This window comes from Nesoenas mayeri (genome assembly GCF_963082525.1).
Source record: "Nesoenas mayeri genome assembly, chromosome: 1".
NCBI lineage: Eukaryota > Metazoa > Chordata > Aves > Columbiformes > Columbidae > Nesoenas > Nesoenas mayeri.
This window is the reverse complement of record NC_137541.1, coordinates 1,336,105-1,358,937: the sequence shown is the minus strand read 5'-3', so window position 1 is coordinate 1,358,937 and position 22,833 is coordinate 1,336,105. Positions and strand designations below refer to the sequence as shown.

The following is a 22,833-nucleotide window of genomic DNA, read 5'->3' as shown; positions in this document are numbered from 1 at the left end:
CCCAGGGGGGGTCTGGGGGTGTCCCCTGACCCCGTGTCCCCCCAGGGATCAAGCTGCAGGGGAATGTGGTGACCCCAGGGTTCCCCCATGCCCACCCTGTCACCTCCAAATGCCACCTGGATGTCTCACTTTGGGGGGGGGTTTGGGGGTCCCAGGGCTGGTTGTCCCCCCGGGGGGTCTCTGGGGGTGTCCCCTGACCCCGTGTCCCCCCAGGGATCGAGCCGCAGGGGAACGTGGTGCTGCGCCCGGCGCAGTTCACGGTGGAGACGCTGGACGCGGGGGTGGGCGAGGTGCTGGTCTACGTGGAGGACCCCGAGGGACACACCGAGGAGGTACCGGCGGGGTGACACCCCCGGGGGGTCCCCACGGCTCTGTCACCTCCCCCAGAGCTCATTTTTGGGGTTTACCCTCCCCGTTTCCAGGCCAAGGTGGTGCCCAACAATGACAAGAAGAGGACGTACAGTGTCACCTATGTCCCCAAGGTTGGGGGGCTGCACAAGGTGAGGAGTGTCCCCAGGATGGGGGTCTCCAGTGGTGTCACATGAGGGTCCCTTGGAGTGTCACATGAGGGTCCCCTGGGGTGTTGCACTGGGGGGGACCCTGGGGTCCCTCAGGGATGTTCTTGGGGTGGCCTTGGGTGTCCCATTGGGGTCCCCACTGGCCATTGCATTGGGGACCCTGGGGGGGTTCACAAGTGTCCCCAGGGGTGTGACATGAGGGTCCCCTGGGGTGTTGTACTGGGGTCCCATGAGGGGAACTTGGGGTCTCTCAGGGCCACCTTGGGGTGACTTTGGGGGTCCCAATTCGGTCCCCTCTGGCCATGGCATTGGGGTCCCATTGAGGTCCCCAAGTGTCCCCTGGGGTGTCACATGAAGGTCTACATGGGTGTTACACTGGGGGGGACCCTGGGGGTCCCTCAGGGACATTCTGGGGTGTCCTTGGGGGTCCCATTGGCCATTGAGTTGGGGTCCGTGGGAGGGTCCCTGGGGTGTCCACAAGTGTCCCCAAGGGTGTCACATGAGGGTCGCCTGGGCTATTGCACTAGGGGGGACTTTGGAGGTCTCTCAGGGGTGTTCTGGGGTGACCTTGGGTGTCCCATTGGGGTCCCCACTGACCATTGCATTGGGGTCCCTAGGGGGGTTCACCAGTGTCCCCAGGGGTGTGACATGAGGGTCCCCTGGGGTGTTGTACTGGGGTCCCATGAGGGGAACTTGGGGTCCCTCAGGGCCATGTTGGGGTGATTTTGGGGGTCCCAATTTGGTCCCCTCTGGCCATGGCATTGGGGTCCCGTTGAGGTCCCCAAGGGTCTCCTGGGGTGTCACATGAGGGTCTACATGGGTGTTACACTGGGGGGGGACCCTGGGGATCCCTCAGGGACATTCTGGGGTGTCCTTGGGGGTCCCATTGGCCATTAAGTTGGGGTCCCTGGGAGGGTCCCTGGGGTGTCCACAAGTGTCCCCAAGGGTGTCACATGAGGGTCACCTGGGTTATTGCACTGGGGGGGACTTTGGGGGTCTCTCAGGGGTGTTCTGGGGTGACATTGGGTGTCCCATTTATGTCCCTGCTGGCCATTGCATTGGGGTCCCTGGGGGGGTTCACAAGTGTCCCCAGGGGTGTCACATGAGGGTCCCTTGGGATGTTGCACTGGGGTCCCATGAGGGGAACTTGGGGTCCCTCAGGGCCACCTTGGGGTGATTTTAGGGGTCCCAATTTGGTCCCCTCTGGCCATGGCACTGGGGTCCCATTGAGGTCCCCAAGTGTCCCCTGGGGTGTCACGTGAGGGTCCCCTGGGGTGTCACATGAGGGTCTACAGGGCTGTTGAACTGGGGGGACTTTGGGGGTCCCTCAGGGACGTTCTGGGGTGACCTTGGGTGTCCCATTGGGTCCCATTGGCCATTGAGTTGGAGTCCCTGGGGTGTCCACAAGTGTCCCCAAAGGTGTCACATGTTGGTCCCCTGGGCTGTTATACTAGGGGGGGACATTGGGGGGCCCCTCAGGGCCATGTTGGGGGGCCCTGGGGGTCCCATTTATGTCCCCATTGGCCATTGAGTTGGGGTCCCTGGAGGGATGTGACAAGAGGGTCCCTTGAGGTGTTGTACTGGGGGTCCCATGAGGTGACCTTGGGGGTCCCTCAGGGACATTCTGGGGGTCCCTTGGGGCCCATGAGGGTCCCCACTGGCCATTGCATTGGGGTCTCTGGGGTGGTCCACGAGTGTCCCCAGGACTGTCACATGAGAGTCCCCTGGGTGTTGCACTGAGGGTCCCATGAGGTGACTTGGAGGTCCCTCCAGGCCATTTTGGGGGGACCTTTGTGTCCCTGTATGAGGTCCTGGAGGTGCCAGGTGGCCCTGGGTGACGTGTCCCCCTCTGTCCCCTCACCCCACAGGTGACAGTGCTGTTCGCGGGGCAGAACATCGACAAGAGCCCCTTTGGTGTCAACGTGGCCATGGCCCTGGGGGACGCCAGCAAAGTGACAGCGCGTGGGCCCGGCTTGGAGCCCGTGGGCAACGTGGCCAACAAGCCCACCTACTTCGACATCTACACCGCAGGTGGGCTGGGGACACGGCGGGGTGGTGGCACTGAGGGGTGTCCTCATGGTGACATGGCCATGGGATGGCCTGGTGGAACTGGGAACGTGTCCTCATGGTGACATGGCCATGGGATGGCCTGGTGGAACTGGGGACATGTCCTCATGGTGACATTGCCGTGAGATGGATGGCTTGGTGGGACTGGGGACATGTTCCTCATGGTGACATGGCCATGGGATGGATGGCTTGGTGGGACTGGGGACGTGTCCTCATGGTGACATGGCCATGGGATGGATGGCTTGGTGGGACTGGGAACGTGTCCTCATGGTGACATGGCCATGGGATGGATGGCTTGGTGGGACTAGGAACGTGTCCTCATGGTGACATGGCCATGGGATGGCCTGGTGGGACTGGGGACGTGTCCTCATAGTGACATGGCCATGGGATGGATGGCTTGGTGGGACTGGGGACGTGTCCTCATGGTGACATGGCCATGGGATGAATGGCTTGGTGGGACTGGGGACGTGTCCTCATGGTGACATGGCCATGGGATGTATGTTGTGGTTGCTCTGGAATCATGTCTTCATGGTGACATGGCCATGGGATGGATGTTGTGGTGGCTCTGGGGCCATGTCCTCATGGTGACATGGCCATGGGAAGGATGTTGTGGTGGCTCTGTGGCTGTGCCCTCATGGTGACATGGCCATGGCCTGGCCTGGTGACACTGGCATCATGTCTTCATGGTGACATGGCCATGGGATGGATGTCGTGGTGGCTCTGTGGCCATGTCCTCATGGTGACATGGCCATGACCTGGTATGGTGACACTGGCATCATGTCTTCATGGTGACATGGCCATGGGATGGATGTCGTGGTGGCTCTGTGGCCATGTCCTCATGGTGACATGGCCGTGACATAGCCTGGTGACACTGGGGCCATGTTCCTCATGGTGACATGGCCATGGCCTGGCCTGGTAGCACTGGAATCATGTCCTCATGGTGACATGGTCATGGCCTGGCCTGATGACTCTGGAATCATGTCTTCATGATGACATGGCCATGGGATGGGTGTCGTGGTGGCTCTGGGGCCATGTCCTTGTGGTGACATGGCCATAGCCTGGCCTGGTGGCTCTGGAATCATGTACTCATGGTGACATGGCCATGGGATGGATGTTGTGGTGGCTCTGTGGCCATGTCCTCATGGTGACATGGCCATGACCTGGCCTGGTGACACTGGCATCATGTCTTCATGATGACGTGGCCATGTCCTCGTGGTGACATGGCCACAGCCTGGCCTGGTGACACTGGAATCATGTCCTCATGGTGACATGGCCATGGGGTGGATGTCGTGGTGGCTCTGTGGCCATGTCCTCATGGTGACATGGCCATGACCTGGCCTGGTGACACTGCAATCACGTGCTCATGGTGACATGGCCATGGGGTGGATGTCGTGGTGGCTCTGTGGCCATATCCTCATGGTGACATGGCCATGGGATGGATGTCTCGGTGGCTCTGTGGCCATGTCCTCATGGTGACATGGCCATGGGGTGGATGTCGTGGTGGCTCTGTGGCCATGTCCTCATGGTGACATGGCCATAGCCTGGCCTGGTGACACTGCAATCACGTGCTCATGGTGACATGGCCATGGGGTCGATGTCGTGGTGGCTCTGTGGCCATGTCCTCATGGTGACATGGCCATGGGGTGGATGTTGTGGTAGCCCTGTGGCCATGTCCTCGTGGTGACATGGCCATGGGATGGATGTCGTGGTGGCTCTGTGGCCATGTCCTTGTGGTGACATGGCCATGGGGTGGATGTCGTGGTGGCTCTGTGGCCATGTCCTCGTGGTGACATGGCCATGGGGTGGATGTCGTGGTGGCTCTGTGACCATGTCCTCGTGGTGACATGGCCATGGGGTGGATGTCGTGGTGGCTCTGTGGCCATGTCCTCGTGGTGACATGGCCATGGGATGGATGTCGTGGTGGCTCTGTGGCCATGTCCTCGTGGTGACATGGCCACGGCCTGGCCTGGTGGCACTGACCGATGTCCTGGCGCTGGCAGGCGCTGGCCCTGGCGACGTGGGCGTGGTGATCGTGGACCCGCAGGGCCGGCGGGACACGGTGGAGGTGATGCTGGAGGACAAGGGGGACAACATCTTCCGCTGCACCTACCGGCCCGTCCTGGAGGGGACACACACCATCTGTGTCACCTACGCCGGTGCCCAGATCCCCAAGAGTCCCTTCGCCGTCAACGTGTCTGAAGGTGAGAGCTGTCCCGGGTGTCCCCACCCTGTCCCCGTGGCACCCGTCAGTCCCACCGTGTCCCCATGGCACCCACCAGTGCCTGTGGTGGCCCTGACACCCCTGTGCCTGCCCTGTCCCCAGAGCACCCTCTGTCCCCAGCATGTCCCCATGGGTCCCTTCTGCCCACTCATGTCCCCATGGGTCCCTCATGCCCCTGGGGACCCCATGGCACCCACTTGTCCCCAGGGTGTCCTCTTGGGGACCCCATGGCACCCCTGTGTCCTCAATATGTCCCCATGCCACCCTTATGTCCTAGGGTGTCCCCAGGGTGTCCCCATGTGTCCCTTATGCCCCTGGGGACCCCATGGCACTTCTGTGTCCTCAATATGTCCCCATGGCACCCTTATGTCCTAGGGTGTCCCTATGTGTCCCTTATGCCCCTGGGGACCCCATGGAACCCCTGTGTCCTCAATGTGTCCCCATGCCACCCTTATGTCCTAGGGTGTCCCCAGGGTGTCCCCATGGGTCCCTTATGCCCCTGGGGACCCCATGTCCCCAGAGTGTCCCCACAGCACCCTTAGGGTGTCCCTGTAGCAGCCTCTGTCCCCAGAGTGTCCCCATGGGTCACTTATACTCCAGGGTGTCCCTGTAGCACCTTCTGTCCCCATGGTGTCCCCAGGGTGTCCCCTTGGATACCTTATGCCCCTGGAGACCCCATGACACTCCTGTGTCACTAGGGTGTCCCTATGGCACCATCCTGTCCCCAGAGTGTCCCCATGGGTCCCTTATGCCTCTGAGTGTCCCCATGTCCCCCCTCTGTCCCCACCCCATGTCCCTAGTGGTGCCCATGAGCCCTTTCGTGGGGACCCCAGCCTGGCAGCCCTGGGTGCTGGGTGACAGTGTGGGTGACACTGCTGTCGCTGTCCCCAGTGTGCTGCCCCTCCGGATGCTGGGCAACAGTGTGGGTGACAGTGTGTGACACTGCTGTCCCTGTCCCCAGCCTGCTGTCTCCAACAGTGCTGGGTGACAGTGTGGGTGACAGTGTGTGACACTGCTGTCCCTGTCCCCAGCCTGCTGTCTCCAACAGTGCTGGGTGACAGTGTGGGTGACACAGTGTCAGCAGTGCCAGGCTGTGGGGTAGTGGCAGGTGACAGGTGGTGACACTGGCCCTGTCCCCAGCGTGCTGTCCCCAGCCATGCCGGGTGATAGGTGACAGTATGGTTGGTGGTTAGTGACACTGTCCCTGTCCCCAGCAGTGCCGTGGGGTGGTGGCATGTGACAGGTGACATGGTGTGACACTGTCCCTGTCCCCAGTGTGCTGTGGGGTGGTGACAGGTGACGCCATGTGACACTGTCCCTGTCCCCAGCGTGCTGTCCCCAGCAGTGTCGGGTGACAGGTGACACCGTGTGACACTGTCCCTGTCCCCAGCAGTGCTATGGGGTGGTGGCAGGTGACATTGTGTGACACTGTCGTCCCTGTGCCCAGCAGTGCTGGGTGACAGGTGGTGACACTGTCCCTGTCGCTGTCCCCAGTCTGCTGTCCCCAGCAGTGCTGGGTGACAGGTGGTGACACTATCCCTGTCGCTGTCCCCAGTCTGCTGTCCCCAGCAGTGCCGGGTGACAGGTGACAGTGTGGTTGGTGACACTGTCCCTGTCCCCAGCGTGCTGTCCCCAGCAGTGCCGGGTGACAAGTGAGAGTGTGGTTGGTGACACTGTCCCTGTCCCCAGCGTGCTGTGGGATGGTGGCAGGTGACAGGTGACACCGTGTGACACTGTCCCTGTCCCCAGCGTGCTGTCCCCAGCAGTGCTGAGTGACAGGTGACAGTGTGGTTGGTGACACTGTCCCTGTCCCCAGCGTGCTGTCCCCAGCAGTGCTGGGTGACAGTGTGGTTGGTGACACTGTCCCTGTCCCCAGCGTGCTGTGGGGTGGTGGCAGGTGACAGGTGACACCGTGTGACACTGTCCCTGTCCCCAGCGTGCTGTCCCCAGCAGTGCCGCGCCACGGGGCGGGGGCTGCAGCCCAAGGGTCTGCGGGTGCACGAGGTGGCCGATTTCAGGGTGACAACGCGGGGCGCGGGGACCGGGGACCTGCGCGTGCTGGTCAAGGGACCCCGTGAGTGGGGACCTGGGGGTTTTGGGGGGCACCATTGGGGGGGTCCATGTGGGTGTCTATGGGGGACATGGGGTTTGGCGACACCATTGGGGTGTCTATGGGGGGGTTAATGGTTTGGGGGTGTCCATGGGGGTGTCTATGGGGGGGTGCAATGTTGGGGGGATCAGTGGGTGTACCCATAGGGGATAATGAGTGGGGGGCACCATGGGGGTGTCTATGGTGGGTTAATGGTTTGGAGGTGTCCATGGGGGTGTCTATGGGGTTGTCTATGATGGGTTAATGGTTTGGGGGTGTCCATGGGGGTGTCTATGGGGAGGTGCAATGCTGGGGGGATCTGTGGGTGCACCCATAGGGGATAATGAGTGGGGGGCACCATGGGGGTGGCTATGGGGTGCCCATCGGGGGTGTGTGATTGGTGGGTCCATATGGGGGGGGTTCATGGGGTTCAAGGGTGGGGGACACTATGGGGGTGTCCATGTGGGACACAGGGTTGGGATGTCATGATTTGGGGGTACCCATGAGGGACAGAGGGTTGGGGGTCCCTATGTGGGGTGCACAGGTGGGGCCACCATGGGGGTGCCCATGTTTGGGGGAGTGCATGGCCAAGGGGTCTGGGAGGGGGTCTGTGAGGGGGTGCAGGGTCTGGGGGTGCCATGGGGGGGCTTATGGGGGGAGTGTAGCATTTTGGGGGTGTCCATGGGTGAGGAGGGTTTGGGGGGCACCAAGGGGGTGTCAATGGAGGGGGTGCATGACTGGGGGGTTACTTTGATGGGGTTAATGCTTTGGGAGTGTCTATGGGGGGCTGCAATGTTGGGGGGGTCCAAGGGGGTGTCACAATGTTGGGGGGCACCATGGGGATGTCTATGGTGGGGGGTGCATGATTGGGGGTGTCCATGGGGGTGTCCATGGGGGTGTGAATGGTTTGGGGGTGCCCATGGGCAACACAGTTTGGGGGGGTGCGCCATTGGGGATCCATGGGGGTCTTATGGCTGGGGGGACACCACAGGGATGCCCAAATTTGGTGTGGGGCGGTGGTTCATGGTTTGGGGAGCCCCCATGATGAGGGTGACACAACTGGGGGTCCCCAGTTGCGCGGTGCCCACAGTGGGGTGCACACGGTTCGGGGGGTGACCCCAGCTGGGGGTGCCCCCCTGACCCCCCCGTTTGCAGAGGGCACGGAGGAGCCGGTGACGGTTCGGGACGTGGGCGACGGCGTCTACGAGTGCGAGTACCTGCCCAAGGTGCCCGGGCGCTACCAGGTGTCCATCACCTGGGGGGGCTACGCCATCCCCCGCAGGTCAGAACGCCCCCAGCGCCGAGATCCCCCCACCCATGGGACCCCCCAGCTCACCCATGGGAAACCCCAACTCATCCATGGAGATCCCCCCACCCATGGGACCCCCCAGCTCACCCATGGGAACCCCCACCCATGAGACATGCCCAACTCACCCATGAGAACCCCCAACTCATCCATGGGGATTCCCCCCACCCATGAGACCCCCAACTCACCCATGGGACCCCCCACCCATGAGACACCCCCAACTCACCCATGGGAATCCCTCCACCCATGACACCCCCCAACTCACCTATGGGGATCCCCCCACCCATGAGACACCCCCCAGCTCACCCATGGGAACCCTCAACTCACCCATGGGACCCCCCACCCATGAGACACCCCCAGCTCACCCATGGGAACTCCCAACTCATCCATGGGGATCCCTCCACTCATGACACCCCCCAACTCACCCATGGGGATCCCCCCACCCATGACACCCCCCAACTCACCCATGGGGATCCCCCCACCCATGAGACACCCCCAACTCACCCATGGGAACCCCCACCCATGAGACACCCCCAACTCACCCATGGGAACCCCCAACTCACCCATGGGGATTCCCCCACCCATGGGACACCTCACCCATGGGACCCCCCAACTCACCCATGGGGATCCCCCCAACCATGGGACACCCCAACTCACCCATGGGGATCCCCCCACCCATGGGGCACCTCACCCATGGGGATCCCCCCACTCATGGGACACCTCACCCATGGGACCCCCCAACTCACCCGTGGGTATCACCCCACCCATGAGACACCCCCTAACCCACCCATGGGGATCCCCTGACTCATGGAAACCCCCCACCTGTGGGACCCTCTCCACCCCACCCATGGGATACCCCTACTCATGGAGACTCCCCACCCATGGGACACATCACTCATGGGACCCTCCAACCCACTCATGGGAGTCCCCCCCCCAAAATGGGACCCCTCCTGATCCCCCCATCATCCCTTGCAGGTCAGATCACCCCCAACCCATGGGACGCCCCCCAACCCATGGGGCACCCCACCCGTGGGTTCCCCCCAACACCAAGCATGGGATCCCCCTGACCCCCCACCCATGGGGATCCCCCCAACCCCACCCATGGGATTCCCCACCCATGGGACCCGCCCCCCCCAACTCATGGGGACTCCCCACCCCACATGTGAGGGATGGGAGGGTGTGCAAGGGGCATGGGGGGTGTGCAATGTAATTAGGTGTGCAAGGGGTGTGCATAGTGTGTAAGGAGTGTGCAAAGGGTGTGCAAGGCATGTGGAGGGTGTGCACAGTGTGCAAAGGGTGTGCAAGGCATGTGGAGGGTGTGCACAGTGTGCGAGGGGTGTGCAAGGCACATGGTGGGTGTGCAGGGTGTGTAAGGAGCATGCAGGGGGCATGGAGGGTGTGCAAGGGGGTATGTGTGCAAGGTGCCTGGGGGTGCAAGGAGTGTGTAAGGAGTGTGCAAGGGGGTGTGCAAGGAGCATTTGGGGTGTGCAAAGCTACTGGAGAGCATGCAAGAGGTGTGCAAGGCACATTTAGGCTGTGCAAAGCAAGTGGAGAGCGTGCAATGGGGCGTGCAAGGCACGTGGAGGGTGTGCAAGGCACATTTGGGGTGTGCAAAGCAAGTGGCGAGTGTGCGATGGGGTGCACAATGGGTGGGGCATTCGAGGGGTGCATGGCGTGCAAAGGGGGGTGCAAGGAGCAGGGTGAGCGTGCCATAGGTGTGAGGGGCGTGCAAGGCGGTGAGGTTGGCGCAAGGGATGCAATGTGGGGGCACAAGGAACAGGGTGAGCGTGCCATAGGTGTGAGGGGCATGCAAGGGGTGCAATGTGGGGGCACAAGGAGCAGGGTGAGCGTGCCATAGGTGTGAGGGGCGTGCAAGGGGGTGAAGTTGGTGCAAGGGGTGCAATGTGGGGGCACAAGGAGCAGGGTGAGCGTGCCATAGGTGTGAGGGGCGTGCAAGGTGGTGAGGTTGGCGCAAGGGGTGCAATGTGGGGGCACAAGCAGCGCGGTGGGTGTGCAGACAGGGGTGTGTGACCGCGGTGTCCCCGTCCCCAGCCCGTTCGAGGTGCAGGTGGCGCCCCCCCCGGGCACGCAGAAGGTCCGCGCCTGGGGGCCGGGGCTGGAGCGCGGCGTGGTGGGACAGTCGGCCGACTTCGTGGTGGAGGCCATCGGCACCGAAGTGGGGACACTGGGTGAGCGGGGACACGGGGGGACGGGGCTGGGGACATGGGGACACGTGGGACAACATCACGGTGGGGACGTGTTGGGGGGCATCGTGATGGGGACGTGGGCATGGAGCAGGGGACATTATGGTGATGACATGGGACATTGTGGTGGGGACATGTTGGGTGACATCATGGTGAGGACATGGGCATGGAGTGGGAGACGCTATGGTGACAACATGGGACATTGTGGTGGAGATGTGTTGGGTGACATCATGGTGGGGACATATTGGGTGGCATCATGATGGGGACGTGGGCATGGAGTGGGAGACACTATGGTGACGACATGGGACATTGTGGTGGGGATGTGTTGGGTGACATCATGGTGGGGACAGATTGGGTGGCATCATGATGGGGACGTGGGCATGGAGCAGGGGACATTATGGTGACGACATGGGACATTGTGGTGGGGACATGTTAGGTGACATCATGGTGAGGACATGGGCATGGAGCGGGAGACGCTATGGTGATGACATGGGACATTGTGGTGGGGATGTGTTGGGTGACATCGTGGTGGGGATGTATTGGGTGTCATCATGGTGGGGACATATTGGGTGGCATCATGATGGGGACATGGGCATGGAGTGGGAGACACTATGGTGATGACATGGGACATTGTGGTGGGGATGTATTGGGTGTCATCATGGTGGAGACATATTGGGTGGCATCATGATGGGGACGTAGGCATGGAGTGGGAGACACTATGGTGATGACATGGGACATTGTGGTGGGGACGTGTTGGGTGACATCATGGTGAGGACATGGAGGATGCTGTGGTGGGGACATCAGTATGGGCTGGGGGACATCGTGGTGGGGACATTGGGGGATATTATGATGGGGACATGGGACATGTTGGAGGATGTTGTGTGGGGGACACTGATGTGGACATATTGGGGGGCACCATGGTGGGGACATGGGCATGGAGCGGGAGACACTACGGTGATGACATGGGACATTGTGGTGGGGACGTGTTCGGTGACATCATGGTGAGGACATGGGCATGGACTGGAGGATGCTGTGGTGGGGACATCAATATGGGCTGGGGGACATCGTGGTGGGGACATGGACACACACTGTGTGACATCATGGTGAGGACATGGGCAGGGGCTGGGGGATGCCCATGTCCTGGTGTCACCCACAGGGTTCCCCATTGAGGACCCATCCCAGGTGGGTCCCTGGGGTGTCACCCTTGATGTCCCCCTGGTGTCACCCCGGTGTCCCCGCAGGGTTCTCGATCGAGGGCCCGTCGCAGGCGCGCATCGAGTGTGACGACCGCGGGGACGGCTCGTGTGACGTGCGGTACTGGCCCACGGAGAGCGGGGACTACGCGGTGCACGTGGTGTGTGACGACGAGGACATCAGGGACAGTCCCTTCATCGCGCACGTCCTGCCCGCGGCGCCCGGGAGCTGGCCCGACAAGGTACCGCGACCCACAGAGACCCACAGAGACCCACAGAGACCGACTGTCACCCATAGAGACCAGCTGGGACTCATAAACCCCTCATAGTGACCCATAGAGCCCTGTAGATATTGACTGTGACCTATAGTGCCCCGCAGTGACCCATAATGACCCATAGACCCACAGTGACCCACAGAGACCAACAGGGACCCATGGAGACCTGTAGAGGCGAACTATGACCCATAACGCCCCCATAGTGACCCATAGAGCCCCAGAGAGATTGAATGTGACCAATAGTGATCCATGGTGACCCATAGACCCACTGAGATGCACAGAGACCCATAGAGACTGACTGTGACCCACAGAGACCCATGGTGACCCATAGTAACCCATAGACCAACTCTGACCCATAGAGCCCCACAGAGACCCACTGTGACCAACAGTGACCCGTAGTGACCCACGGTGACCCATAGACCAACTGTGACCCATAGAGACCTGTAGAGCCCCACTGAGACCCATAGTGACCCATAGAGATTCACTGAGACCCATAGTGACCCTTAGGGATTCACTGAGACCCATAGCGACCCATAGAAGCCCCACAGAGCCCCACAGGGACCCATAGAGACCCCTGTGACCCACTGCGACCCATAGAGCGCAATAGCAATGCATAGAGACCCACAGCGACCCATAGTGCCCCCTGGCAACTGCCCCGACAAGGTCCCACTGTGACCCATAGAGCCCCATAGCATCTCACTGTGCCCCATTGCTCCCCGCTGTGCTCCACAACGCCCCCTTCTGCCCCCCGCCCTGCAGCAACACCCGCTGCCCCTTGTCACCCCTGGGTGCTGCCCCTTGTCACCCCTGGGTGCTGCCCCCCAGCTCAGCACCCTGCCCCACGCTGCCCCCTGCAGGTGAAGGCCTTCGGGCCGGGGCTGGAGCCCAACGGCTGCATCGTGGAGCGGCCGGCAGAGTTCACCATCGACGCCCGCGGCGCCGGCAAGGGGCCCCTCAAGCTCTACGCACAGGTGGGGGCCGATGGGTGACACTGAGTTCCCTTGGGTGTCGTTGGGTGACACTGGATGCCATTGAGTTCCCTTGGGTGCCACTGAGTGCCATTGGGTGCCACTGGATTATGTTGGGTGCTGTTGAGTGCCATTGGGTGCCATTGGATGATGTTGGGTGCCATTGGATGTCATTGAGTGCCACTGGGTGCCATTGGGTGTCATTGAGTGCCATTGGGTGCCACTGAGTTCCCTTGGGTATCATTCAGTGCCATTGGGTGCCATTGGATGATGTTGGGTGCCACTGAGTGCCACTGAGTGCCGCTGAGTGCCACTGGTTGTCATTGAGTGCCATTGGGTGCCATTGGATGATGTTGAGTGCCATTGGGTGCCATTGGATGATGTTAGATGTCATTGAGTGCCATTGGATGCTGTTGAGTTCCCTTGGGTGTCATCGGGTGACAATGAATGCCACTGGATGCCACTGAGTGCTGTTGGGTATTACTAGATGATGTTGGGTGTCACTGGATGCCATTGGGTGCCATTGGATTATGTTGGATGCCATTGGGTGCCATTGGATGATGTTGAGTGCCATTGGGTGCCATTGGATGATGTTAGGTGTCATTGAGTGCCATTGGGTGCTGTTGAGTTCCCTTGGGTGTCATCGGGTGACAATGAATGCCACTGGATGCCACTGAGTGCTGTTGGGTATTACTAGATGATGTTGGGTGTCACTGGATGCCATTGGGTGCCATTGGATTATGTTGGATGCCATTGGGTGCCATTGGATGATGTTGAGTGCCATTGGGTGCCATTGGATGATGTTAGGTGTCATTGAGTGCCATTGGGTGCTGTTGAGTTCCCTTGGGTGTCATCGGGTGACAATGAATGCCACTGGATGCCACTGAGTGCTGTTGGGTATTACTAGATGATGTTGGGTGTCACTGGATGCCATTGGGTGCCATTGGATTATGTTGGATGCCATTGGGTGCCATTGGATGATGTTGAGTGCCATTGGGTGCCATTGGATGATGTTAGGTGTCATTGAGTGCCATTGGGTGCTGTTGAGTTCCCTTGGGTGTCATTGGGTGACATTGGATGCCACTGGATGCCACTGAGTGCTGTTGGGTACCACTGGATGATGTTGGGTGTCACTGAGTGCCTATTGGGTGCTGTTGAGTTCCCTTGGGTGTCATTGAGTGCCGTTGGGTGCTATTGGATGATGTTGAGTGCCATTGAGTACCATTGGGTGTCGCTGAGTTCCATTACATGTCGTTGGGTGACATTGGATGCCATTGGGTGCCACTGAGTGCTGCTGTGTGCCATTGGATGATATTGGGTGTCATTGTGTGCCATTGGATGCCACTGAGTGCCATTGGGTGCTGTTGAGTGCCACTGGGTGACATCAGATGCCATTGGATGCTGATGAGTGCTGTTGGGTGTCACTGAGTGTTGTTGGGTGCTGTTGGGTGCCACTGAGTGTCATTGGGTGCCATTGGATGATGTTGAGTGTCATTGGGTGCCATTGGGTGCCACTGGATGATGTTGGGTGCCGTTGGGTGCTATTGGATGCTGTTGGGTGGTTTCGGGTGCTGTTGAGTACCATTGGATGCTGTTGGATGATGTTGAATGATATTGAGCGTCATTGGGTGCCACTGGATGATATTGAGTGCCATTGGGTGCCATTGGATGATTTTGGGTGCCATTGAGTGCCTTTGGGTACCGTTGGATGATTTTGGGTGCCATTGAGTGCCAATGAGTTCTCTTGGGTGTCATTGAGTGGCACTGGATGATGTTGAGTGTCACTGAGTGCCATTGGGTGCCATTGGATGATGTTGGGTGTCACTGGATGCCATTGGATGATATTGAGTGCCTTTGGGTGCCATTGAGTGCCTTTGGGTGCCATTGAGTGCCTTTGGGTGCCATTGGATGATTTTGGGTGCCATTGAGTGCCTTTGGGTACCGTTGGATGATTTTGGGTGTCATTGAGTGCCAATGAGTTCTCTTGGATGTCATTGGGTGGCACTGGATGATGTTGAGTGTCACTGAGTGCCATTGGGTGCCATTGGATGATGTTGGGTGTCATTGGGTGCCACTGGATGATGTTGGGTGCCGTTGGTTGCTATTGGATGACAAAGGGTGACGTTGGTTGCTATTGGACGACAACGGGTGACGTTGGTTGCTCTTGGGTGCCAACGGGTCCCCTCACCCCCACCCACTGCCTGCAGGACGCCGAGGGCTTCCCCATCGACATCAAGGTGAAGGACAATGGGGACGGCACCTACCACTGCGTCTACGTGCCCACCAAGGCCATCAAGCACACCATCATCGTCACCTGGGGGGGTGTCAACACCCCCCGCAGCCCCTTCCGGGTGGGCGCCATAGGGGGCTGGGGTGGCCATGGGGGTCCATGGGTGATGGGTTGGCCATGAGTGGCCCATGAGGTGATGAAGTGGAGATGAGGGTCCCATGGGCTGATGGGGATGGAGGTGGGGGTCTTGGACTTATGGGGTGCTGGGGTGGCCATGAGGAGTCCCCTGAGTGCTGGGGATGGAGGTGGGGGTCTCATGGGGTGATGGCTTGGCCGCGAGTGGTCCATAGGTGATGAGGTGGGGATGAGGGTTCCGTTGGGTGATGGGGATAGAGATGGGGCTCTTGGACTTATGGGGTGCAGGGGTAGCCATGTGGGGGGCCATGGGGTGATGGGAATGGAGAGTGTTGTCCATGGATGGTCCATGAGGTGATGGGGTGGAGATGGGGTCCTGTGGGGAGATGGGGTCCCCCAGGCCTATGGGGCGCCAGGGGTGGGGTTGGGGCCCCATGGGGATGGAGATGGGGGTCCCTGGCACCCCAGGTGACCCCGGTGACACCCCACACCCACAGGTGAACGTGGGGGAGGGCAGCCACCCTGGCAGGGTGAAGGTCTACGGGCCGGGTGTGGAGAAGACGGGGCTGAAGGCCAACGAGCCCACCTACTTCACCGTGGACTGCAGCGAGGCCGGGCAGGGTGGGTGACACTGCGGGGGACACCCGTGGGGACCCTTCCGTGGGTGTGAGCCCAGGTCCCGCATCCCTGGTCTTGGTCCATCATCTTTGGTCCTGGGACCTTTGTCCCTGGTGCAGATCCATCATCCCTGGTCCAGATCCATCATCCCTGATCCCTCATCCCTGTTCCTTCATCTCTCGTACTTTTCCATCACTCCTGGTCCTCATCCAAGCATCCCTGGTCCTCATCCTTCATCCCGGCTCCTGCATCCTTTGTCCATCATCCCTGGTCCTGGTCCCACATCCCTGGTCCTATGCTCCAGCATCCCTGATCCAGATCTCTCTTCTCTGGTCCCACAACTCTGGTCCTGGTCCAGCATCCTTGGTCCAGCATCTGTTGTCCTGCATCCCTGCATCCCTGCTCCTGCATCCCTGCTCCTGCATCCTTTGTCCATCATTCCTGGTCCCTGATCCCTCTTCCCTGGTCCATCATCCCTGGTCTATCATCCCTGGTCTTGGTCCTCCATCCCATCATCCCAAATCCATTAATCCCAAATCATCCTTGGTCCAAATCCATCATCCCTTCTCCATCATCCCTGGTCCATGGTCCATGATCCCTCATCCCTGGTCAATCATCCCTGGTCCTGACCTGCATCCTTGTCTTAGTCCATCATCCCTGTCTTGCTCCATCATCACTGGTCCTGATCATGCATCCCTGGTCCATGGTCCCTGGTCCTAGTCCATCATCCCTGGTCTTGGTCCTCCATCCCTGGTCCATCATCCCAAATCATCCCTGGTCCGTCATCCCTGGTCTTGGTCCTCCATCCCTGGTCCCTCATCCCTGGTCCTGGTCCATCCTCCCTGGTCTTGGTCCTCCATCCCTGGCCCATCATCCCAAATCATCCCTGTTCCTGGTCCCTCATCCCTGGTCTTGGTGCTCCACCCCTGGTCCCTCTTCCCTGGTCCATGGTCCCTCATCCCTGGTCCCTCATCCCTGGTCCCTCATCCCTGGTCCACCATCCCAAATCATCCCTCATCCCAAATCATCCCTCATCCCTGGTCCCTCATCCCTGGTCCCTCATCCCTGGTCCCTCATCCCTGGTCCCTCATCCCTGTTCTTGGTCCTCCATCCCTGGTCCTCCATCCCTGGTCCTCCATCCCTGGTCCTCCATCCCTGGTCCCTCATGCCTGGTCCACCATCCCAAATCATCCCTGGCCCTTGGTCCCTCATCCCTGGTCCCTCATCCCTGGTCTTGGTGCTCCATCTCTGGTCCCCCATCCCTGGTCCCCCATCCCTGGTCCATCCCCTCAGTCCCAGCTCCCTCACCCCTGTCCCACCCCCCGGGTGACACGATCCCGGTGCCACCCCCCGCAGGTGACGTCAGCATCGGGATCAAGTGCGCGCCGGGCGTGGTGGGGCCGCTGGAGGCCGACATCGACTTCGACATCATCAAGAACGACAACGACACCTTCACGGTCAAGTACACGCCGCCGGGCGCCGGGCTCTACACCATCATGGTGCTCTTCGCCAACCAGGTGCCACCCGACCCGTCCCCTCCCGCTGTCACCCCATAGAGCTGCCGTGTCACCCCATAGAGCCGCCGTGTCACCGTGTCACCCCCTGTGTCCCCAGGAGATCCCCAGCAGCCCCTTCCGCATCAAGGTGGACCCGTCGCACGACGCCAGCAAGGTCAAGGCTGAGGGGCCCGGGATCAGCCGCACCGGTGAGCCGATGTGGGGCTGGGCGCTGTGGGGCAGAGGCCCTGGGTGCTGGGGGTCGCCGTGGGGCTGGGCGCTGTGGGGCAGAGGCCCTGGGTGCTGGGAGTCGCCGTGGGGCTGGGTGCTGTGGGGCAGGGATGTCAGGTGCCATGGAGATGGGTGGCGGTGGGGCACTGACTCTCCATGGGTCGGGGCAGAGCTGGGTCTCTGTGGGTCTCTGTGGGTCACTGTGGGTCACTGTGGGTCACTAACTCTGTCTATTGGTCGGGGTGGAGCTGGGTCTCTGTGGGTCTCTGTGGGTCACTGTGGGTCACTGTGGGTCACTAACTCTGTCTATTGGTCAGGGTGGAGCTGGATGCTGTGGGTCTCTGTGGATGTCTGTGGGTCTCTATGGGTCACTGTGGGTCACTAACTCTGTCTATTGGTCAGGGTGGAGCTGGGTGCTGTGGGTCTCTGTGGGTCTCTGTGGGTCTCTGTGGGTCTCTGTGGGTCACTGTGGGTCCCTAACTCTGTCTATTGGTCGGGGTGGAGCTGGGTCTCTGTGGGTCTCTGTGGGTCTCTGTGGGTCTCTGTGGGTCACTGTGGGTCCCTAACTCTGTCTATTGGTCAGGGGTGGAGCTGGGTCTCTGTGGGTCTCTGTGGGTGTCTGTGGGTCACTGTGGGTCACTAACTCTGTCTATTGGTTGGGGTGAAGCTGGGTGCTGTGGGTCTCTGTGGGTCTCTGTGGGTGCTGCGGGTCACTATGGGTCACTGATGTCCATATGGGTCTGGAGGGTGGAGCTGGGCACTGTGGGTGTTTGTGGGACTCCATGGGTCTGTGGGTCAGTGTGTGTGTCTATGGGTCTCTGTGGGTCACTGATGTCGCTGTGGGTCCCAGGGGTGGAGGTGGCGCCCCCACGCACTTCACGGTGCAGACCAAGGGTGCTATGGGTGTCTGATGGGTCTCTGTGGGTGTCTGTGGGTCTCTGTGGGTGTCTGTCGGCCTGTGTGTGTCTATGGGTCTCTGTTGGTCTCTATGGTGTCTGTGGGTGTCTGTCGGTCTGTATGTGTCTATGGGTGTCTGTGGGTCACTGATGTCGCTGTGGGTCAGGGGTGGAGGTGGGCGCCCCCACGCACTTCATGATGCAGACCAAGGGTGCTGTGTGTGGGTCACTGTGGGTCTCTATGGGTGTCTGTGGGTCTCTATGTCTGTCTCTATGGGTCTGTGTGTGTGTCTGTGGGTCACTGTGGGTCTCTATGGGTGTCTGTGGGTGTCTATGGGTGTCTGTGGGTCTCTATGTCTGTCTCTATGGGTCTGTGTGTGTGTCTGTGGGTCACTGTGGGTCTCTATGGGTGTCTGTGGGTCTCTATGTCTGTCTCTATGGGTCTGTGTGTGTCTCTATGTCTCTCTGTGGGTCACTGATGTTGCTGTGGGTCAGGGGTGGAGGTGGGCGCCCCCACGCACTTCACGGTGCAGACCAAGGGCGCTGTGTGGGGGTCTCTGTGGGTGTCTGTGGGTCTGTGTGTGTCTCTATGTCTCTCTGTGGGTCACTGATGTCTCCGTGGGTCCCAGGGGTGGAGGTGGGCGCCCCCACGCACTTCACGGTGCAGACCAAGGGCGCGGGGAAGGCTCCCGTGAACGTGACGTTCGGGGCGGCGGGACCCGGCCCGGCCGTGCGCGACTTCGAGCTCATCGACAACCACGACTACTCGCACACCGTCAAGTACACCGCGCTGCAGCAGGTGCGCCCACGGGCACCCACGGGCACCCACACAGGGACCCACGGACACCCACAGAGGCACCCATGGGGAACCTGACCCATAGGGAGCCCCATCCCATAGGGAGCCCCATCCCATAGGGAGCCCCATAGGGAGCCCCATAGGGTACCACATCCCATAGGAAACCACATCCCATAGGGATCCCCATAGGGAACCCCATAGGGAACCCTGACCTACAGGGCACCCCATAGGGAACCCCGACCCATAAGGAACCCCATAGGGAAACCTGACACATAGGGAACCCCACAGGGCACCCGTGGGGAACCACATCCCATAGGGAACCACATCCCATAGGGAGCCCCATAGGGTACCACATCCCATAGGAAACCACATCCCATAGGGATCCCCATAGGGAACCCCATAGGGAACCCTGACCTACAGGGCACCCCATAGGGAACCCCGACCCATAAGGAACCCCATAGGGAAACCTGACACATAGGGAACCCCACAGGGCACCCGTGGGGAACCACATCCCATAGGGAACCACATCCCATAGGGAGCCCCATAGGGTACCACATCCCATAGGGAACCATATCTCATAGGGAACCCCATCCCATAGGGAGTCCCATAGGAAACCACATCCCATAGGGAGCCCCATAGAGAACCCTGACCCACAGGGCACCCCATAGGGAACCCCGACTCATAAGGAACCCCATAGGGAAACCTGACCCATAGGGAACCCCCCAGGGCACCCGTGGGGAACCACACCCCATAGGGAGCCCCATAGGGAACCACATCCCATAGGGCACCCCACAGGGAACCCCATAGGGAACCACACCCCCTAGGGAACCACACCCCATAGGGTACCACATCCCATAGGGAATCCCATAGGGTACCACATCCCACAGGGAACCATATCCCATAGGGAACCCCATAGGGAGCCCCATAGGGTACCACATCCCATAGGGAACCACATCCCATAGGGAGCCCCATAGGGAACCCTATAGGGTACCACATCCCATAGGGAACCATATCTCATAGGGAGCCCCATAGGGAGCCCCATAGGGAACCACACCCCATCGGGAACCCCATAGAGAACCCTGACCCACAGGGCACCCCATGGGGCACCCCGACCCATAAGGAACCCCACAGGGAAACCTGACCCATAGGGAACCCCACAGGGCACCCATGGGGAGCCACACTCCACAGGAAACCCCATAGGGAACCACATCCCATAGGGCACCCTATAGGGAACCACACCCCATAGGGCACCCCACCCCATAGGGACACCCCTCCAGTGCCCCCCCTCCATCATGGTCACCCCCTCCCCGCCGCAATGTCACCTCGTGTCACAGCCCCCCCACCCCCCATCTGTCACCCCAGGGGCCCCCCAGTCTAATGGGTGCTCCCTCAGCCCTGGGACATTTCACCCCCTTGTGACCCCCCCCCAGCACCCATGGGTGACCCCAGCACCCCCAGATCCCCCCCAGCACCCATGCGTGACCCCAGGAACCCTCAAGTCCCCCAGCACCCTTGGGCGACTCTAGAACCCTCCCCAAGCCCCCCCAGCACCCATGGGTGCCCTGAATACCCTCAGGTCCCCCCCAGCACCCATGGGTGACCCCATAACCCCAGGTCCTCCCCCCCACGGGTGACCCCAACATCCTCAGCCCCCCTAGTACCCATGGGTGCCCTGAATACCCTCAGGTCCCCCCCAGCACCCATAGGTGACCCCATAACCCCAGGTCCCCCCCCCCCACGGGTGACCCCAACATCCTCAGCCCCCCCAGCACCCATGGGTGATCCCAGACCCCCCCAACCCCCCTCTCCCCACCCCCCACGTGGTGGGTGGGGGTGCGTGTGCCCCCGTGACCCGGTGTCCCCACAGGGTCCCTTGGCCGTCGCCGTCACCTATGGGGGGGACCCCATTCCCCGCAGCCCCTTCCCGGTCACCGTGGCCCCCCCGCTGCAGCTGGGCAAGGTCAAGGTCACGGGGCTGAGCAGCAGTGAGTGGGGGGGGTCACCTTTGGGTGGGGGTGCGACATGGGGGGTGGCACCCTTGTGGGGTGGGGGGCGCCTTGGGACCCCTATGGGCACCCTGGGTTTGGGGGGAACCCTTGGGTGGGGGGTGTGACATGCAGTGGGCATCACTTTGGTGGGGGGGTCACCTTTGGGTGGGGGGCGCCCCATAGGGTGGGGGGTGCACCATAGGGTGGGGGGCACCCTTGTGGGGTTGGGAGCACCCTTGTGGGGTGGGGGGCGCCTTGGGACCCCTATGGGCACCCTGGTTTTGGGGGGAACCCTTGGGTGGGGGGTGTGACATGCAGTGGGGGGTCACTTTGGTGGGGGGGCCACCTTTGGGTGGGGGGTGCCCCATAGGGTGGGGGGTGCCCCATAGGGTGGGGGGCCTGGGACCCCCGTGGGCACCCTGCGGGGAGGGACCTTGGTTTGTGGGGGGCACCCTTGGGTGTGGGGCACCCAATGGGGTGATGGGCACCTTGGTGGGGGGGGGTCACCCTGGTGGGGTCACCCAATGGGGTGGGGGGAACCCTGGGGAGCTTGGGACCCCCTTGGAGACCTTTTGGGGGACGCACCTTGTTTTGGGGGGGACACCCTTGTGTGTGCGGGGGTCACCTTTGGTTGCAGGGCACCCCGTGGGGTGGGGGACACCCTGGGGGGCCTGGGACCCCCTTGTGCACCCTGGGGGGGGCACCTTGTGTATTTTGGGGGTGCGGTTCCCCCCCTGACCCCCCCCCGTGTCCCCCCCCCCCAGAGGCCGAGGTGGGGCAGGCGCAGGAGTTCGCGGTGGAGACGCAGGGGGCGGGGGGGCAGGGCAAGGTCGAGGTCAAGGTCACGGGCCCCGGGCGCCGCCCCACGCCCTGCAGGGTGGGCCCGGCCCCCCCCGGCGGCGCCCACCCCGTCAGCTTCACCCCCCCCGACGAGGGACCCTACAAGGTGGAGGTGACGTACGACGGGCACCCGGTCCCGGGGAGCCCCTTCCCCGTGGAGGCCGCGCTGCCCCCGGACCCCTCCAAGGTGAGACCCCCTTGCACGCCCCTTGCACGCTCACCGTGCTCGTGTGAGCCCCTTGCATGCTCACTGTGCTCGTGTGAGCTCCTTGCACGCTCACTGTGCTCGTGTGAGCCCCTTGCATGCTTACCGTGCTCGTGTGAGCTCCTTGCACGCTCACCGTGCTCGTGTGAGCCCCTTGCACGCTCATGCTGCTCATACATGCCCTCCTCAGCCGCTCCGTGGTGACACCCCCCTTGCACACTCACCGTGCTCGTGTGAGCTCCTTGCACACTCATGCTGCTCGTGCACGCTGCCCTCAGCTGCTCCGAGGTGACACCCCCCCCCTTGCATGCTCATGCTGCTTGTGTGAGCTCCTTGCACGCTCACGCTGCTCATGTGAACCCCTTGCACACTCACCGTGCTCGTGTGAGCTCCTTGCACACTCACTGTGCTCGTGCATGCTGCCCTCAGCCTCTCCAAGGTGACACCCCCTTGCACACTCACCGTGCTCGTGTGAGCTCCTTGCACATCCATGCTGCTCGTGCATGCTGCCCTCAGCCACTCCAAGGTGACACCCCCCTTGCACACTCACTGTGCTC

General features: G+C 61.4%; 1 protein-coding gene across 1 annotated transcript in view; it reads left to right on the top strand.

Annotated features, from left to right (window-relative positions):
- Positions 1 to 22,833, top strand: part of FLNC (filamin C) — a gene marked incomplete at both ends in the record, with an annotated part of 83,398 nt that overhangs the window by 11,035 nt on the left and 49,530 nt on the right. The window contains 16 exons of the mRNA XM_080349794.1: positions 214 to 332; positions 423 to 500; positions 2,387 to 2,549; positions 4,586 to 4,786; positions 6,743 to 6,880; positions 8,051 to 8,177; positions 10,254 to 10,390; positions 11,647 to 11,840; positions 12,731 to 12,844; positions 15,049 to 15,192; positions 15,704 to 15,827; positions 17,181 to 17,341; positions 17,439 to 17,529; positions 19,077 to 19,246; positions 21,111 to 21,228; positions 21,996 to 22,258. Coding sequence (XP_080205920.1) covers positions 214 to 332; positions 423 to 500; positions 2,387 to 2,549; positions 4,586 to 4,786; positions 6,743 to 6,880; positions 8,051 to 8,177; positions 10,254 to 10,390; positions 11,647 to 11,840; positions 12,731 to 12,844; positions 15,049 to 15,192; positions 15,704 to 15,827; positions 17,181 to 17,341; positions 17,439 to 17,529; positions 19,077 to 19,246; positions 21,111 to 21,228; positions 21,996 to 22,258 — 2,342 coding nt within the window. The remainder of the gene's footprint in view (positions 1 to 213; positions 333 to 422; positions 501 to 2,386; positions 2,550 to 4,585; positions 4,787 to 6,742; positions 6,881 to 8,050; positions 8,178 to 10,253; positions 10,391 to 11,646; positions 11,841 to 12,730; positions 12,845 to 15,048; positions 15,193 to 15,703; positions 15,828 to 17,180; positions 17,342 to 17,438; positions 17,530 to 19,076; positions 19,247 to 21,110; positions 21,229 to 21,995; positions 22,259 to 22,833) is intronic.